The sequence below is a fragment of the Xiphophorus hellerii genome, chromosome 8 (genome assembly GCF_003331165.1).
Source record: "Xiphophorus hellerii strain 12219 chromosome 8, Xiphophorus_hellerii-4.1, whole genome shotgun sequence".
NCBI lineage: Eukaryota > Metazoa > Chordata > Actinopteri > Cyprinodontiformes > Poeciliidae > Xiphophorus > Xiphophorus hellerii.
The window spans coordinates 25118612-25138670 of NC_045679.1; the positions used below are offsets into that span (position 1 = coordinate 25118612).

At 40.6% G+C, this 20059-nt stretch overlaps 1 protein-coding gene across 2 annotated transcripts in view; it reads right to left on the bottom strand.

The window, feature by feature from the left end:
* Positions 1 to 811: 811 nt before the first annotated feature.
* The window catches only part of adamts6 (ADAM metallopeptidase with thrombospondin type 1 motif, 6), an 81619-nt gene continuing 62371 nt past the window's right edge, over positions 812 to 20059 (bottom strand). For both annotated transcript variants that reach the window (XM_032570610.1, XM_032570609.1), the window contains exons 19-25: positions 19156 to 19319; positions 16567 to 16705; positions 13172 to 13301; positions 10585 to 10789; positions 10331 to 10507; positions 5756 to 5912; positions 812 to 3457 (exon numbers count right to left, since the gene is read on the bottom strand). In XM_032570610.1, coding sequence (XP_032426501.1) covers positions 3348 to 3457; positions 5756 to 5912; positions 10331 to 10507; positions 10585 to 10789; positions 13172 to 13301; positions 16567 to 16705; positions 19156 to 19319 — 1082 coding nt within the window. In that variant the 3' untranslated portion in view covers positions 812 to 3347. The remainder of the gene's footprint in view (positions 3458 to 5755; positions 5913 to 10330; positions 10508 to 10584; positions 10790 to 13171; positions 13302 to 16566; positions 16706 to 19155; positions 19320 to 20059) is intronic.

A 20059-nucleotide genomic window follows, 5' to 3' on the forward strand; every position in this document is an offset into this window, starting at 1 on the left:
CTCAGTTGTGCTATAAAATTGCACTGTGTGGCTGGAAACACATTACAGCCCCTATAAGTCAGTAATTCTTTAATATTGGTGAAAAAGTACTTGTTCCATTGACAGATTGTTTCATTTATAGTATCATAATCTTTCAAGTATACTAAGATATTTACACCAGAAAACAGACCAAAAAGTACTTGGTAAGATTTTGTGTTGTTGAAGTGGATATTCTTGAAGAAAAATCTGTAAGCTGCAGCAAAACACTTTAGACCAGGCCTGGCGACTGACCGTCTCACACCACACCAACCCTAAACATACAGCCGGAGCTACAACAAAAAAATTGCGCAAATTGAAATTATACAAATATATTCGCTCAGTGGAAACAGTGAAATTTGGAAAAACTGTTTTTGGATATAAAAGTTTTTGCTCTAGGTCGAGTTTTAATTCTTTTGGGCTGTATAAAAATTAGGGTATTTCTCAAAACTGCAATGGGAACACTTTTCACATCACACGAGTCGCATGACGCCATGTTACTGGTGGCGGAAAAGATTAAGACGACGACAGGAAGTGGTAGGAGGTTGATGGCGCCGCGTTATTTTTAATGACTTATCCCTTGAACAAACTTATTCATATGTGAGTTCAACTATATTTGTTACTTGTCTGGAAGCGGCACAATTACGAAATTTTATTTTTTGACATTAGCCAAATATTAATTAACTTTTGCGCACATTTTTAATGTAAACGTAGCTAAGGACACACAATTTTGTAATAACTTATTGCATAAAATCCTTATATGAAGTGGCAAAATGTGAAACACTTACAAACGCCCCTCTGTAAAAGCTCTTTATTGTTTCTACCCCTTACAAAATGGTGAAGAGCTGCACCACTGCACTTTTTTCACTATGCTTAATTTCAGTTTGCATGCAGTGAAATAAATGTACATGTGAGACACAGCAATAAATTAGCACATTATTAACATCCGAAAAAAAAAAAAAAGTAGTAACAGTTTACCAACATTAATACTGAATATAAAATAAATGCAATGAATCACATGACGCTCATCATTTCTCTCGCGATTTCAGGCACAGACACGAGCAACGTGACATTCAGACATCCAGGTTCACAGCAATGAGTACCAGCTAGACTGAGTTCAGATCTTCGGCCTGTGATGGCTGCTCTTCCCCACAGCTGGGTCAGTCCGTGCAGAAAATGCTTCTCAGCGTCCTCGCTGAGGCTTCTGCGGCTAATAAAAAACTGTTCGACATCGTCACATGGAGGGTGGCTACCAAAAAATATATTTTTAAAAAAAAACCGTAGCAGCAGCAAGTTAACAGCCTCAGAGACGTCTTCATGCACTTCCTGTGTTGGCGCTCAGATTTGTCCCCCAGTACCGCCACCCGGGAAAAGGGTGTGAAAGTGGCAGAAATGTCACTTCGATAGAAAAGATCCTGTTGCATCCGGGCAAGCGTCCATTTTGGTCGATTGGACGAACAGCCGTTACCCTTTTTGAACAGCAAAGGTTCCCAGTGTGAGGTATAAACAAGTAAAAAGAAAACAGAAAAAAATAAAATAAATCAAACACGACCAGCATTTACCAGCAGAGATATTAACAAGTGTATCAACTTGTCTTATTTGGCTCATACTTGAACTTTTAAGCACACTGGAGAAGGGTTTGAATGGAAGCACCTGTCGATAGCACCAGAAGCCCGGGAAGGCTCCAAGTCTTGGAGGCTACTAGGAGGAAAAAGCTAAAAAAAAAAGAAGAAAAAAACACCAGTAAAAACTGAGAAAAAAAATGGAAATGTCTTTTTCTTTCTTTCTGACAAAGACAAGGAACAGAGGGAGCCACTTAAAGCAATAGTTGAACATTTTTTAAGCTAAGTTCTGTTATATCTTACCAGACGCAGCTACCTGTTAGGGTCAGCCACTCGTACCCTAACAGCTAAGAGGGGCTAACACAATGATGTTTGAGTAAAAAACACTGGTGTGTTCACTGGAACAAAGTGAATATTCTTGCTTTTTACTCCGCTTTATGTTTATCACATGATTACTTTAAGAGGAACTGTGTTTCACGCAGGAAGATTATTGGTGGCGCGCAACCTCTTCCTTCATTTTCCCACTTAAATAATCGTTAGCTTCCCAATAATTAGCCACGGAATGGAAAATTATTAAGAGCTTAAATGTTCACCTGACGTTCTGTGACATCCAGTCCCCTCTCAGACAGAGTGCTAGCTTTGGCCTCTGGCTCTGCTATTCTGAATTCATGCTAACCAAAGTCATGCAAAGTCTCTTTGCAGCGTAAGAGAATAACATCCATACCGTTAGTCAAATGAACAAGGTGCTTCAAACGCTCCCTCAAAATGAATCCCTCACTCGTGAGCTGTGCTCTGATTGAATAGAAGTTGAGAAAAGGCTTCTTTTCTTGTTGGGAATGTTTCACGCGGTCCAGGCAAATTCAGACAGTCTATCTGGGGTTAATGTGAAATTCTGCCCTACTGAGTGCAGCTGATGCACCTGTCTGGGCGAGAAGTAATGGATGCTTCTATAACCATGTGTTAGCTTCTGGGTTTAGATTAATATCATTTATAATACACAAATCCGTACAGTATACACAATTCTAACATGGATTACAGTATAATTCCATTCCAGCACACAACGTTATTGATTATAAACTCAATCACATTACATTCCCTTCCATGGCAGTAAGCTACTGTTGGACAGAGACATTCGAGGACGCTCTGTTTGGAGTTGTACAATAAATATACAGTACACACGGGTTCTCGACTATGTCTGAACTGTAAATTGGAGTATTTACATGGGAAAAGTGCACCAAAGCCAAACGTCAACCCAGCACCTTCTCAAAGGCGGGAATCCAACGGAGCGGCTCCCCTCTTTCTTGCGTTCGTCTTGCGGGTACGTCGTGTGTGGAGCGATCTGTCCAGCCCTTCGGATTTACACCACAACAAAACACGCAGGAAGACTGACGATGATATCACCGATTATTATTATAATAAAAATAATATCATCCAACAGTTGATCTTCTAAATTCCACTTCACAGAAGCGAAAAATACGAGAAAAAAAAAAAAAAGAAAAAAAGGAAGAGTTTCTTTCAGCGCTTTGGGCTGAGCAGTGGTTTGATTTCCACCAGGAAGGAGGGCAGGACAAACAGGGAAGGCCTTTTCTTGTTTTCGTTCGGGCGGCAGCTCTGGTCTCTTCTTCTTCCGACACTCGAGAACTGAGCACTTTTATCAACCCTCCTATTTCTTTTTCCACTTTTCCTCCTGCTCAGTGCTTTATCCCTCCATCTTCTTTGCCTTTGTAACCATGTCGTTCTTTATCACTACTCGTTGCTTTTGCGCCAGGGTCAGTGCCCCTGGCAGGTCTTGCAGCACATCTGTCTGAAGTACCCTCGGCTGCAAAACTTGAACTTCAGCACCAGCGGGCAGTAAGCCACTTTGTTTACATCTTTGCATTCTGGGGAGAGAGAAAAAAAGGAACAATGTTTGGTTATTGAGAGGGAACAGCTTTCATCAGCGTGTAAGCCTTTTAAATAGTTAACCAGCATGTGTTCATACACGTGTTTTTGATTTTCTGATACAGCTGACATAATTCAGCCAGCATGACAGGGATGTGAAATATCAGTACATAGAAGGTTGTCCAAGCTTAAAGGGAAACTGTGTCACTATGAGCTTGTTGGAGAAGCAAGTACATCCTCAGAAGCTAGTTCAAGCTAACTAGCTAGCCCTTTGGACGTACACAAAAGAGAACCAAACACAGTAACATGGTGCTGTAAAATGTAAAATGGTGCTGTTAACACTGTGTTGTATCCCACTGATCTGAACATTTTCATTTTCAGTTGAATTAAAGTGCTAAAGTCATCAAAAACAGCACACGTCTGAGTAGCTTGCTAGCTTAAACCACCGTGATGACGTCCAACAACCTCGACCTTTTTTAGTGAAGTTATATAGCTAGTAAAGTTTTTACTGATAATAACGGCATAAAACCTCACTTCAAAGAATATGAAGTAACCCTTTACTTCAGAACTGGTCAAGAAATAATTGGAAAATCTTCTGTTTCCACATCAGCTGGTTATTAAAACATTATCCCAGATGTTAGATTTAGGCTGCCACTTTGTTGTTCTCTGTCTTTTATCCAGAGATTGGCAAAGAAATAGGCTGTTGACCGAGACTGGATGAGATGCAGTTTGACCAGCCCATCAGAAACTCAAAAATAGGACCTTTTTACCAAGCAAATGCAGCATACCTGCAATATCACGCTAACAATACTCTTTGCTTTGAAAATTGGTTCAGCAAGAAGAGGACTCAGACAACGCTACTTTTGGTATCAGGAAGGTGTTTGGAATGAAGTCAGATGAAGAACTAAGTGTGTTTATTTTTCCAGAGGCATGTTGACGCCACATTTAGGCTATGACAGGCAGCCTAGCTAAACTTCAGCATGTGATAATTTGCTCTTTGGGTTTATTTGTATCTATCATTTTTTAGGCCAAAAAAGAAGATGTTTATTATTCATCTACACCCCCTGTGGGAATGTTTTTGTGGAATGAGCAGAATTGCCCAACTCTGCAATTGGAAATTTACGAGACACCATGCTAACCATGCTAACTGTGCTACATGGTAGTAAAGTTCTTTTGTGTTTAATTTGAAACGGTTATGAAGCCAGTGCTCTCTTACATGTTGGAACATCACATCTGCTCCCAACATACACAATTACTGACCAGGAAAGGCAAACAATATTCTTTTGTAATTATAATTAGCTAAACTACAACTCAAGATGGGCTAATCTCGGCATCAGCTGCTCAAAACCTTACAAAACCAGAGATTTGCTATAAATCTCTGATTAGTGCATCTCTACTTTTTTATCTTATGATCAGCTTATGTTGAAATTTGACTCTAAGGTCGCTAACTACCATAAAGTGTTATTCCAAGAAAGCTGCAGGAAGAATTCAATCAATGGAATTAAATAGACTAAAATATATATTTGATACATGTTTTATCTAGATTTTTTACCCTGATTGTTGCAGGTGTACTTAGGCTTAGAGAATGTTCTTCTATTGATCATAGATTAGTGAAATTACCAGGTTTAACACTTAAATTACAGCTAGTTTATGTGGAGCAGGGGCCTCAACAGAACAAAACTCTGCAGCTACACTTGGATGCAGAAACTAGGACTGAGACAGATCCTGGCCTCGCTCACTAACTGGGCGGACTGCCATTTCTGGGTTACACACACACATACACACATAAAACTCCTGTTGGATGCCAGACAGGCAGTGCTCTAAATGCCTTATCACGATCAGAGTGTCTTCCCTTATTAGGCTTTGGCCCCTGCCTCCTCAGAGCCAAATGAAACGAGACGTTGCCTCACTGCTCTCCGTAAAGGAACAATTAGCCTAAAGCTAATCCCATTAGCCAGCCTGTAAAGGCTGCTCACGTTTTCCATTCGGCCTAATCGAAAGCCCCCTCTGTACGCATCCGAATAGCCATCCATCATGTGTAAGTGTATATGGAGGCTTGAGCTGTTTCGCTTTGACCACGAGCCAGCATCACTGGAAAGATTAATGTAGCTGGCAAAGTGTATAGGTGTGTGTCATCCAGGAGTGTTTGGGTCATAGCAGAACTGTGAAGTTGAAGACAGAGATGGTTTATAACCCTTTCTGCTCTGCGTTTGGGCAGAGAGCCGTTTGGTGACCGAAAGCTTTTATTCTTCTTCCGTGCGCCCGATGCTGTAAACTTTCTCGTCTAACGGTCTTACCGTCGCTGTTGGAGTTTGGGATGGCATCGCACTTGCTCTCACACTGCTGCATGGTGGAGGGCCGGAGGGAATCTGGACACTCATTGGACATCTGTCCAGTGTAGGACAGGCAGGTGACCGTCCTCATCTGCTGACCCAGGCCGCACTGAGCTGAACACTGAAACAGAGTCATTGCAGAGTATCATCAACGATGGTAAAGTTCCAGGACTTTTGACACAATGTTTAGGGTTACATGCTGTCGTCCAGTGGTGGACTGTAACCGAGTACATTTGCTTAAGTGCATTTTTTGAGTATTTTTACTTGAGTATTTATTTTGGGGAACTTGTGACTTTCGACTCCACTGCATTTCTAGGAAGTTTGGCGTTACTTCATTTTGGCTAGATTTGTAGTCCACTGTTGCTGTTTCTCTTTACTGAAATGCAATTGGCCACACGCTGTGCTCCTCGCGAGAAAGGGAACCAATCACAGTCGCCCGGTACACCTGGGATTTGGAAGGATTTTCAAAAGTAAGTACTCCAGTACTTTAACTTGAGTAAACCTTTGACTGACCAACTCTTACTTGTGGTGGAATAAGAATTGACCATGAGTATCAATACTTTTACTCAAGTACTAGAGTTGAGTACTTTGTCCACCACTGTTCTTGACATAGATGTTTCAACTAAGAATTATTTAATTTAACTTTTCATTTGTAGGACTGACCAGTCAGTCATAAAATAATTTCTATCATTTTAAAAATGAGAACTGGGTGCATACATTTGAATTTTTCCCAAGCCACACAAGGTAAAACTTCTACATTCACGCCTAAATATACACATAAACCTCAGCTAGTATTTGATTAAAAGCCCCTTAACAAGTTGCACTTTTTGTCTGCAACATGCTTGAGACATACATCTGCCTGGAAATTTGATAAATGCTCTAGGCAAAATTGGTATAGTCCATTGTCCAGTTGAAGGAAACGTGTCCAACTTTCAACCATGTAGTTGTTGATCTGAGATGAAGTTGAACCATTACTAACCTATCCCTTTTGTGCAATGCACTAGTACCACTGGTAGCCCCACAACATGAAGCTGCCACCACCACGTCTTCTGAGGTGTGGAAGCCTCATATTGACTCTTCCAAGCATAATATGACCACTTGTGGACAGATAACTCCAAATGCTATCTCCTCTGACCGTAAAGCTTTATATCAGAAGGCTTTTGGCCCTTTTGGATTGAGGTCTTCCTCCTTGTTCAGCCTCTTTTCGGTCTAGGTCAGAGGTCAACAACCTTTCCCACCTATTAGCCACCTTCACCTTTCCTCCTAGTGAGTGTACATTGAGCCGCAAAACCAATTTAAAGCTTGAAAAATTTTAAACTAAAGTTTTCTATTTAGGTTTTAGAACACAGACAAATATTAAACTGTGACAAACAATCAAAGAATACTTTCCTTTGAATGGAACATCCCATATTTGTGGGAAAAATAAAGTAGTTTGTGGTCTACTTTATTGACTTTATTCTATGCAGATATTGCTTAATGTAGATGCTAAAACTAGCTTTTGAATGACTTAGTTTTAGTGAACACTGTAGACAAGTTATTAGGAGTTCTTTGGAGGGTCTAAAGATTCACACCACTGGTCTACAGGAAGACTCCATAAGCTGCAGTTTATGGTCAGATGGATTTCTGCTGGTTTTTGTGAGAGTATCTGAACACCTCCACCAGTTTCCTTTAATCTAAACGATGGCAGGTTGCAGGAACTGTTCAAACTTGGTTCCCAGTCTACCAAGACAAGCTGTTAGAACATCCATCCAGAAAAACAAAAGAGTGTACGCATGCGAAGAGATGCCCCTTGCTGATGGACAATCACATCTTTATGTTTTTTTGTAACCTTTGTTTCAAAGTTACATGTTGTGAGATCTTTCCACCCTGGAAAGAATCTCTTGTATTAACAAAAGCAACACACACGCATCTAATAAATATTATTAATTGGGACGGATTCCCAGAAGAATGAAATGTTTTATTAAAACGAGCAAACTCTGCCAGCATGCGGGTCAAGCTGACTCTGACGCTGATCTTCTGGAGGTAACTAAAGAATGTTTTGGTGGGATGTGACCTAAAGTGTTTTTTGTTTTTTTTTTGGACTATGTCAATGTGCCAGTTGTAATAAAAACTGATGTTTGGCCCATTAAAGTCCTTAAAAGAAACAGAGAAACAAACAACGGCTAATAAAAACACAAAGACGGGAGGTGCCAGCTCACCTCTGACTTTACTGCAGTAAACAACATTTTCCAACAATGAAGCAGCTGAGGTTGAACAACACACACCTGTGGGCGAAAAGTATCACCGGGGTTGTGTTTTCTGACTCTACGCATTTACATTTTATTTAGAGGGTGTGATTAAAAAAAAGTGATTCTTTTTCTGTTTGGATATTAAGGTCAGAATCAATGTTTAAAAAAAATGTTAATTGAAAAAAATTCAGACTTTTTCTTCAGAATTCGTTTTACAAAAATTAAATGCATTTTAAAAATTAATTGAATCTTTTTTGCCCCCCTCAGATTTGAAGTCAGAATTCTGAGAAAAAAAGTCATATTCTTAATTTTTTTTTCTTGCTGTGGCCCTAATCATCCTCCGTAAACATCAGGGATCTCATCGAATGTTTTTATATGATCTGGGTGTTTTGCCAAACTTACTTTAATAAAGTAACGCTGAATGTTTAGGTGGATGTGTATTTTACCTGCACTTTGTTTTAATCAGCAAAATAAAGAGATTTTTCATCTCAATCATTTTTTTCTCAATAAAAAAAAGAAAAAAAGAAGCTGAATCAAAATAAAAATGAACAATCTGTGAGCACAAAAACTGAAGCGGCGAAGTTCTGCAAAGCAGGTTTGGCTGCGGCTGTGCAGCGTGAGCTAACATCCTTCTTCCTGTCACCTTCAAAGATTTCATCTCCCTGTGCCAGATCAGCGGCCTCGCATGTCATCCCTTCCCAATTAGAGCGTCTTTATTATGGCCGGCCCTGACAGACGGCGTGCGTCAGTGGTGCAACGTATGTGGGATTTGAACTCCTGACCTCTTGCCCTCAGACTTTCAACCTCTCTTTTCTACCCATGCAAGGATAAAAGCTGCTGCAACAAACCCATCTGACTCATGACATCATGACAAGGCGGACACGGCGTTTAAAAATACCACTTTCACTTTAAATTACAGATGAATCCTGCATAAAAAATATCGTGCCATACTTTTTTTTTCTTTTTTTTTTTGCACATACAGCTATGTGTGACGCACAACTTTTTGGCCTCTTCTCGCCCGTGTGAATCAGCTGTGCTGTAATGTGTTCAGCAGATTTTTTTTTTCAGGACGCACTCAGTCATGTCAGGGTGAGCTCAAGAATGCTACTCCTCTGTGTCTCTCCGTCCAAACTGTGTTCCTGGAAGTGACAGAGAGTCCTGCTCCGAGGCAGAGATAAACTTCAAACAGCCAGGAGGATATTACTGCCAACAATCACACACAGGCCTGCTGGAACGCTTAGATCGCTGCGCACACACCCACACACACACACACCCACACACACACACACACACACACACAAATACGTGTCACAGGAGCTCACTGTGCAACATTCAGGTGTAAATTATACAAAAACTACCATGTTTTTGTTTCAAACATTGCTTAAAAATATTAAACAGCATGCTATGTTTTAGAGTTTTTACTCTAAGCTACATATTTATGCTTTTTCTCACACACGACAAACCTTTATTTTATTATGTGCATATCTGGGACATACATTAATTTTCTATACTTCTAAAGTAACCAGTTAACCTGATATTATTATCTATAAAAAATTAATCAGGTTAATCACAATTAATCAATATGACTAACTTTGTAAGCTTGAAATATGAATATGAATGCAGTTATGTTTCTTGCAGGAATGGTATGGCCCCTCCTTCTGATGCACTCCAACCAATTAAAATGCAAATAATTAGGCTGTGTTTTGTTTTTTGTAGCAGAAAGCAGGTAATGGGGTCTTTCAGTACTCAAAAGCTACTAAGGGAAACTTAGAAAGTAATAGCAAACCTGTCTCGGGGACACCTGACAGATGAGCTATATTTCATTTTGCAGTTCTAGGCTTCCCCGCCCCCTTTCTGATGCCACCCTGGGCAACTGCCCATATAGCACGTGTCAACCGCCACTGTACACGTTTTCAAAAAAATGTTTAATTGTATCAAACCGAACATGTGTGAAGATCATCTGCTTTCCAGGTTTTTATATTCAGGGAGGTTTAAAGGAAGTCATTTTGTTTTAATGCTAACTTAGAAATGTCCCTCGCCATTCATTTCCTACGTTCCACCTTCAACAGATTCCGGACATTTCACAATAAATGCGACAACACACAATTTTATGAAAAGCTTTGTGCTTTTGTGTCGCAGGATGTCAACTATTTTGAAAGAATTTTCCTCTGAACACTTTCTAAAAAAAACTGTCAGATGTTGTGAAAGGCAGCCAACATTTTTACAATCAGCCCAAAAACAGTTTTGTTGGGGATTTTTTCCCCAAAAGAAGCCCTATTGGGTCAATCTAGCAACCCCACTCCGGTCGTACCTGTCCCCAATCCCCAGGGATCCAGCGAGGAGGAGGGCAGCGTCCCGAGCTGCAGCGCATTCGGACCGGAGGCTTGTTGTGGCTCGGGCAGGTGGTGGGCAGGAAGGTTTTGGTCAGGTCGCTGCTCTTGCACAGGACGATGCGGTGCTTGAAGCCGGGGCCACACTTTGGCGTGCACTGAGGGGCGAGAAGAGAACGATATTAAGATCCCAACGGCGCAGTTAGCTTCAAGAAACTAGAAAATGTCGTCTTACCTCTGACCATTCCAGAGTTACCCACTTCGGAGGGCACGACTGGTTGTTGCAGGACTCTCTTTCAATGGGTCGATGAGTCAGGCAGAAGGTGTCTTCCAGCGTCTCCTCCTCAGTGGGGCCAGTCTTCCTGATGCACAGGACGGTCCTGGTCCGAGTCCCACCATCACAAGTCTGTCCACACTCTGACCAGTCACCGATAAACCACCTGACCGAGAAAAGACAGAAGATTACTGAGATGCTGAAAAAAAAAGAAAAACAGGAAAATTACAACAACAAAAACTTGTATAATAATACCTGACAAAAGTTTTTACTCTTTGGGCAATCGACTTTTCCTGTAAAAACTATAATCAGTGGAAAAAGCTAACTGCTAGTAGTTCCAAAAGTTACTTCAAATCTGGTAAAAACAAAATTCTCAGTAAGGCCACTTATTGCTGTATTCTCTGAATAATGTGCGAGTCATAAAACATAGAATCAAACAGATCAAATTTGACACAACAGAGTAAGCTGATGAGCAAAAGGAAACAAACGCCTGCTTGATTTTAAGATGTAAATCTTCAGCAGCTGTGAGCAGCGTCTCTGTTTTGTTGGCGTTTAAAACAAGACAGTTTTAACAGAGCCAGTCACTAACCTATATTTGTATGTCATCCACGTAGACATAGGGGAAAATATCAGTAAAAAAAACTGAAAGATGCCAGCTAATTAAAGGATGTAAAAAGAAAACAACAGGGGAACAAGAAATGAGCCTTGTGGAACACCACAAGGCAGCAGAGGCAGCGTCAGAGGAGAACTTTTCTCTCCTGATGGAGGATGACCTCTTGTCGGGTCAGAAATCCAATTAAAGAAATGGAAGTATGATGCATGAAGAAGACATTTTGTGTAATTTTCATTTATCTTTATTGTGCCCTGACTCGATGCCCAGGCATTCTTGATAAACCCGACTTGCCTTTACCCGTTCTCAAAAGTTTAAGATTAATTTATCAGGGCAACAACAGTAATTTAAAAGTGTGTAACTTCATCTGTATAAAAAGTTTTTTTTTAAAAAGAGACATAATAAGGTTGGCAAGCACAGCAAGTCTTATCAAGTGTAAGTTACATACGCCTAGAATCTCAACAACTAGCTAACTACTGAAAGTAAAGACGTATTAAAACTTATCTAGAAAAAAAATGTTCAACACTAATTAGGACCTTGTTGGCCGTACATAAGCACATCGACATGAATGATGTCAGTAAGACGATCGTGGCTACTTGGCAGCCAGCTAACAATGAGCGTATTTTAGTGTCCGGTGCGTCATATCGCAAACCAGAAAGCTGCTTTTGGCCTGGAGAAAATATGACATTCCTGCTCAACTCTGTCTACACACTAAAAAAATTATCATAAAACAACAGCCCTCCAAACATTTTCAGCCAATGAGATATTACATCATCTGCTGGAATGTATACAGAATTAACAACTTGGTCAAACATCTGTGTCAGCTTTCATTAACAGAGCCCATAAAACCTGGCGATTCTAAAACAAGGATGTTTATGGTCTTCTTTAGCAGGCCTCTCCTGACTCAGTGAGGGTTTGTTTGCCTTCCTTAGCAGAAACAAATGTCATGTGTGCGCCATAACTCAGCACAGAAATGCAACGCCGCAGCTTTACTCAAAATAGATGCGACGCGGCACGTCCGAGTCCGGCGAACACAACTGCGGATAATGAACGAATGCACTCATCCTCCACTTTAGTAGTCGCATCTTCCAGGCCTTTTGCCTTCGTTCTTTGTATTGCAGATTGGACAAGGTGTCAGAAACATTTCTCCGACAATTTTGGCCTATATCAACATGATGACATCACATAGTTGCAACAGATTTGTTGGCCGCACATTCCTGATGCAAATCTTCCACTTAGCCGCCGCATCCCAGAGGCACTCTATTGGGTCGAGATCTGGCAAATCTGAAGGCAACTGGGGTCCAGTGAACTCATTGACATTCTCAAATAAAAGACTACAGCAGAGACAAAATTCACTCGTAAACTGACCAGGGCTGTCAAACGATTACAAATTTTTGTCTGATTAATTGCAGGGTAGCTGTGAATTAACCATGACTAATTAATTGTGAAAAAAAAGAAGTTTTTATTAGGGGTGTCAATTGATTAAAATAAAATGTAGCAGGCAAAACATGGGACCATTTCTCATGTCTTTGATGCTTCATCATTGCTCGTGTTTTTTATTTGTTCGAAGCAGTTTAGTGTCGCTTCAGTCGTGAAAAGCTGCACGTTGTTTTGTCGACAACAGTAAGTCATGTCATGTCAAGTTATCAAAGTCAAGTTAGTATAACTGAACTAGTTCCCTCTCCCTCGCTCTTTGTTTTTGATTAACGTTTTTTACTGACCTATGAAACGTGAAATCCTGGACCTTGTTATCTAGTTGTTGTGTTGACAATTAGTAGCAAAACACTGAATCCCATTTACTTTATATATCACCCATACATTTAAAATTTAGCACATCATGTTGACAATCTGACAGTTAAAACCAATAGTAGTCATTGGCACCTTGTGTGTGTGACCCAAACCCAACCAGCTGACATTACAAGCTCAAACGTTACGGACTCTGGAGGACACGGCTCAGGGCTGCAGTCTCTCCGGTTCTCTGGCGGTTTGCTGTCTGGCTCACAGTAGCTGTTCTGCACCACCGAGTTGTCGTCGAGCCTCTTACACACCACCTCCTGCTTCTGGGAGCCTGCAATTGGGAGAAAGACACCCCCAACAAAACAAAGATCAATACGGCAAGTTCGGCCCTTCAGATACACGCCAGGCGCCGTGTTTGGGTATTGTTTGCGTTCTGCAGCAGATCCAGACATGTAAATTCACAATTCTTTGCGGGACATGTTGGCAGATGGTTTTTACAGAGCAGGGAGCTCTTTACTTTGGCTCCTGCCAGAGAAAGCGAGGGCTACCGTATCGGTGTCGCACCGTCCGCTGTGTGAAGGCGTGTGCATGCGTGTGTGTGTGTGAGTGGCACACTAACCTGTGCTGGGTCTGTTTGGACCCTCAAGGGACATATCCGTTAGACTTGTCTGGCAGATGTAATGAGATATGGTTGTATGCGTGTGTGTGTGTGTGGGCGGGCGTGCTGGGGCGGGAGTGTGTGTGTGTGTGTGTGAAGAATAGGAAGTCTATCCATCTGGGTTCTGAGTGAAACACAGTTAAGATGAATAGCCCAGGCCTTGTGGTTAAACAGTTTCAGTTGTAATGTGTCAAAAGTGTTTGTTTTGGACATACTATTGGTTCAGTGACATACTAAATGCCACTTAGTGATTCCTTGATCTAGTCCTATCAAAAGGGAGAATGATTAAACCCCATTTTGCTGATTTAAATCCCCGTACGGTCAGAAGACGCATACATTTGGCTCAAGTTACAAAGTTCTGATTTACAATACAAAGTGGAGTTTAGGAAACAGGAAAGCCAAACGTGCTTCCCCACAGAAAAAAAAAAAAAAAAAAAAAGCTCTGCTGTCGACTTGGAAATCCATCCCCAGAATAACCCGCAAGCTTACTCAGTCATGCTTTTACAAAATATTACAAACCCAGTCCAGGCCACGTTTGACAACTGCGCAGAAGCGCTATTTATTGTTACATGAGACTCATATCTTGTGAGCTAAAAGGTTTGGGTTTGCTATTCTTGAGGCCACTGGCAGCATTTCACTGTGGTCTCAGACTAAATGTCTCATTTTGTAAGACGGGTAGAGCGGTCGCATCTCTGCGCAGCACGGGTAAACCAAAAGCTCATTCACAGAATGAATTTTCATTGGATCAAATCAAAAATATTATAGTATTTTGCTAGTACACTAAATACTATATACAAGAAAACAAGAAGCTGTATTGAGATCCCTGTTGAGGCCCACATAAAAGATAACAGTTGTGTGTTTCAATATTATTTCAACAATCAAATCAAAGCAGTTTCCTTTGTATACTGTCAAATTACATCTATGCCAAAAGAAGTTCAATATTATTTATTTTTAAGAAGTACTGGCCCTTTAAGGACATTCCTAATCTTGGCATAGCCTAAAATGAAAATGAGTTTGGCACACCTGAACTAGAGTCTAGTCAAGAGTCTAGAAGGATGTAATTAACATTTTTGTTAATTACATCCTCTAAATTGGCTTTTTAGGTTGCTTTTGAAGTAATTGCTTCTTCTTCTCTGAGCGGCGTTTCAGGCCATTTTTCTGGCAGTTGCATCTGAGCAACTTCTTAAAAGAGCGTGTCTGATGCCTGGCTGTTTTTCTTGAATATCTCTGTGCTACGAAAGGGCGATGCTATCCAGGACAGACGGACGGATTACATTTTAGGGAAAAAGGGAGCTAAAATGGGGTCATAAAGTTTGATTAAAAAAACTGAAAGTTGGGGGAAAAAAATTAAAACGACAAAAAGTATTTTGAGATTGAAAGATAATGTTGGAACAGAAAAAAAATGGGGGGAAAAACTGAAATTAAAAATTAAGATTTGAAATAAAAAAAAAAAGTTCATATAGAGTTTTTTTTTCAGCTTCATATTTTTTATTGTCCAGTTTCAAACCTTTGGCTCTGTTTTAGCGTGGGGGCGGGGCCTCGGATGTGGAATCACGAATCGCAGCTCACCACAAAAACATCTTGAATCTGAAAAGTAGTTATGAAATTTTTTTTGTTTTGTTTTCTCAGGTTCAAAATAATTTTTCAGTTGCAAATCTTTAGGTTCAGCTTAAATGTTTTTTTTGTTTCTTTTGGATAAACTTTAAGGCCCCAATTTAGACCCATTGAGATGTTTGCAAGCTTTAGGACACCAATTGTGAAGAACGGGGCGCCAGCATCGTTTGGCTGAATAAGGAATTGTTGCACTTTACAAAACAGAACACTATGGGGAATGAACAATATGTGGAAATATTGAAACAACATCTTTAGACATCAGCCAGGCAGCATTCTCACAGCTACAGAGTGATGGAAGGACAACAAAGTACATTTTTTGAGTGGTTACAACATCGCTGAGCTGAAAATATGTGCGTGAGCAAGACAGCCTATGACACTGACTCAGCTTCATTAGTTCTGTCAAGAGGAATGGGCCAAAAATGTCATTGAATCAAGAAACATTTACAAGGCAATAGCAGAAATTAAGAAAATGCATGCAAACTTCTCACCTTGAAAAGAGTTTTAGAAAAAAAAATAAATAAATTACCCTTTGTTCTGGGTTTTAGAAAATGCAAAATCATTTTAATAATTCTAACTGACCTAAAACAGGCAAAGTTCAGGCAAACAGACGTAGCATGTGCATAAATATGAAGATGCAGGTTGATTCCAGAAAAAGGTTGCTAGGTAACAACCTCCACATGGTCCTGATACCAGAACTGATTGGTATATAAACACTAACTGGGTTTCCCTCGCAAATGTGCACAAAACTTTGTCGATGTTCTGCTGACGTTGAAGAAACACAATTCTACAATTGTAAAAAGAAATGCAACCAGAAAATAATTGCAATTAAAATCACACGTGAGTAAGTTTGTTCACGAGGTAAGTCATTGAAAAGAATGCAACGTCATTATCCTCCCACCACTTCCTGTCGTCCTCTTTGTCTTTTCCACCAGTAGAAACATTCGGTTATTGATCGCGTGATGCGAGGAGTGTTTCCTTTTCAGTTTTGCGAAATAAACTAATTTTGGTACAATTTTGACATGTTTCCATTAAGCAACTTTAATTTCGTATTTCCAATTTGCGCATTTTTATGGTCAATGGACACAAATTAGTGACAGAGTCTCATTTCACAAGCATGAATGTAACACATGCATGATATGTATTCATTTTTTCCACCATTCCAAGATGTTTGACGTGTCAATCAAAATGTAAAAAGTGCAAAAACTACACCATTTTACTAATTTTCTGACATTTGGCCCCAACATTCTCTTGCAGCTGAAACGCTTCACATAAAAAAAAAATCTTCCTTTGGCGACAGGAATAAGAGCAGTAATCCCAGGCTTACCACCAGCGCAGGTAGCCGAGCACTCGGACCAGGGCGGGTGGTGCCAGGAGAAGCCCACCTCGTTGCCATCGCTTCCTGTCCGCTGGATGGGAACGTTGAACCTGTAGTGTATTCCTAGGTTCTCTTCTTGAAGGAGAACCTGCAACAACAGCAGGGTGCAAAAAGGTTCACTTAGCTTCTCAGACTCGTAGAAGACATTTATTGGAAGTAGAAATGTTTGTAAAAGAACTAGGAGGGATGAAGTCAGCGGCAGAAAGAGAACGACTAGTGTTTCTGCTAGTTTAGACCAATCTGGATGAACAATGTTTGGAAGAGTAAAAAGGTTGTTTTTTTTTGTTAGCTTTGGTCGAGGACCGACATCTTGCATGTTTTAGTTCTCTCCCTGGTGGTAGTAACAACCTTTTCAGCATGTCAGTGTTCTTCTTAGGCCTTCAAATGAGCCATCATTTGATCCAGGTGTGTTAAACCAGGGAGAGAACTAAAGCATGCAGGATGCCGGCCCTCCAGGACCCGCTTTGGGCACCTCTGGCTTACTCTACCACACTGCAAACACTGATAGCCTTCACTGTGTGGCTATCACTGTTTGCCATTAAATTACACAGCATGCATTTAATGTCAAATGTAGATGTGAAAAGAAAACGATACTTGGTTTTTGAAGTTTTTTACAAATAAAAGGCCACTCTGCGTCTATGGTTTGTTGAGCTAGCTTCCAGTCCCTTCAGATTCTAACGCCCAGTCAGACTAGATGGAAATTCCAGACATCAATTTTAAAATCTTATCAGAGATACAGAACCGAATTGGATTTCTTTTTGTTCACCAATATCCTTTAACAAATGTCTGAGGTCTTCACGGAACAGCTGGATCTATACCAAGATCAAATTTCACTTACTAATTAGTTGACTTTTGAAAGATTTTTTTTTTGGGATATCAAAGTAAATGGGGCTGACAGAGCTGGGCAATAAATCGATAAACTGATATACTGATATGGCAATAGACACGCGATCGACACGAATAGATTCAATGGAATGTTCAATAATTTTGGCGAACTAGAACTGCACAGCATTCTGGGTGACGTAAACCAGTGGTCCCCAACCCCCCACCAATTGGTACCAGGCCACGCCAGAAATAATTAAATATTTCCGTTTTATGTATTATTTGAGTCTGGAGGATCTTTTAATTTGAAAATTCTTTAACCGGATTCTCTCGGTTACGTCTTGCGCGCCAACATTGAGCCAACAAGCAGCAAAATGAGTCAGAAACAAATCAGATTCTTTGGAAAGTTTCTTTTCGAAGGGAAAAGGCCCAGAGAAGAGACAGGAGAATGGATTTAACCCGGCAGGTGATTCCCACATTCCAAGCTCTGCATGATATGGTGACCGGCTCGTTAATGAGGCAATGAAGCTTCAAACTGATTCACCACGTAGAGACCATGCATAAGCAACCTGTGCATAAGCAACACTTCGGGTGTCATTGTCTCTCATCACTCCCAGATGGGACCGTCTCATTGCAGAGAAACAAGCTCAGGGCTCCATTAGTCGTTATCGTGAGTTAAAATTTTCACAAAAGTAAAATGTTCATTTTTGTGGCGGGCATCAGGGAGAAGGTTAGGCGTCAGGGAAAACCCCACAGGCTGCGATAATCGCGGCAGTACAATGTTGAATATGCCCAATTTCAGATCAGGCATATTCCCCCCCGGGCAACGAAATTGCCAAGTCTTGACTGGTCCGCAGTAATAAAAAGGTCGCAGACCACTGATGTAGGCAGAGGAAAGGTGTTAGCCGTTCAACCTCTCACGGCTAGCTAACCAAAGTTGGTGGCATCAACTAACTCACTCTATGGTTGCCTAGCAACAACTTGTTGAGTAACTTGTGTGGCTGCAGTTTTGAGTTTCGTCACCGTCCAATAAAACAGGCCAACAGTTTGGCAGTTTTTCAGATGTTTAAACTAATCTGTAGTTGTCAATATCGACTGATTTCGACTTGTGTCGCCATATGTTTTTCAGCCGTATCACCCACCTGTAGGGGCAGATTACAAATGCGCAGCACAATATCATAATTACGGTTATACTGATAACTGGTTGTAAACCTGTGTGTCACTTTGGTCTATTACATAAAACACATGGAGGTTGTAGCTTGACAAATGTGGAAAAGCTCAAGGGCGTGAAGACATTTGCAAAGCACTGTTCATCCCACTAACAGTGCGACAGACATGAGGGCATTACAGTTCATCACCGCACTGTTGTCTTATCGTCACTCGAATGGCAAAAAAATACAGCAATTCACCAACAAACCTAAAGAGAAAGATCGAAGGAAACGATGTATAAACACCTACACCACTGGGTGTAAAAGAGTTTATGATCACATTTATTGGAGGTCAAGTGTACTAAAGCAGTGATTTTACAGGAACTACCAACGAGTTTATGAGGAGGGGAAAGAAATGTGTTTTTTGAAAGTTATGAGCACAATAATTAGCCAATTCCACGTTCTCTCTCTCTCTCTGTTTCTCTCTCATTGTGAAATACAAGTTTGATTTTTATCACTTTTTATGTTATAGCTTTGAGTTTGGCACCAAAAAAAAGAGCGTTTCTACCATAACGGAGAGGTTTTCGGTGGTGGGTCCCAGTGCCTCCAGAGACTCGGGTTCATCGGTGGGTCTCCTGTAGTGGAAGGCCGACCCGGCAATGTCAAACTTCCTGGGCCAGTCGATGGTCCAAGCTCCGTTGATGTAGTAATCGTCCTCTTCGGATTTTAGAGCTGAGATATTACAAAAAGAAAAAAAAAAAAGGAATAAGTAAGAAAAAGCATTTGCAAAGAGGAATTATGACTTTAAAGACTTGGAGCTCGTCACTGAATACCAGAGGAAACATGCGTGACCAGAACTTATAGAAAGGATGTCCTACTGACTATGGAGAAGGTTAGCAATTATTTTTAATATAAGAATTAATATAATTAATATAAAAAAAATAATATAAAAATTTATATAAAAATTTTATTTAAAATTTTTTTTTTTTTTACCAAGACAAAAAAATCAAAACATCTAAATTTTCTAAATAGATGCTTCAACATAAAGGTAAACAGTTTGTGTTCAGAATATGTGGGGTACTAGCTGCTCTTTTCCTGGATGACCTTCCTGCATGAAGGGAAGGTCAGCCTCAATGAGTCACTGGAAACCAACCTCATTAAATAAGCTTTACCAGTTCGGAGTGGCATTTGACTTTGTAATTTAACGCCTTGAAATTGGGTCTCTGTCTCTTTAAGAAACTCCTCCTCTCTCTGAAACTCCGCCTTCAGGAAGTCATCACAACGTGGCTCCTTTACTAACCCTTTAACAACATTTTCACCAGTGTTGCACTGAGAAGTAGCTCCTGTAATGCGCTCATGCGCAGTTCCAACAGGTGTCTGCTAATTGCTGCTGGCTAGTCTGAAGGAGCTGAGTGGGGGAATTGCAGGAAGAGGGACTGCTCTGTGAGGCAAAAGCTAAAATACTTGGAAGC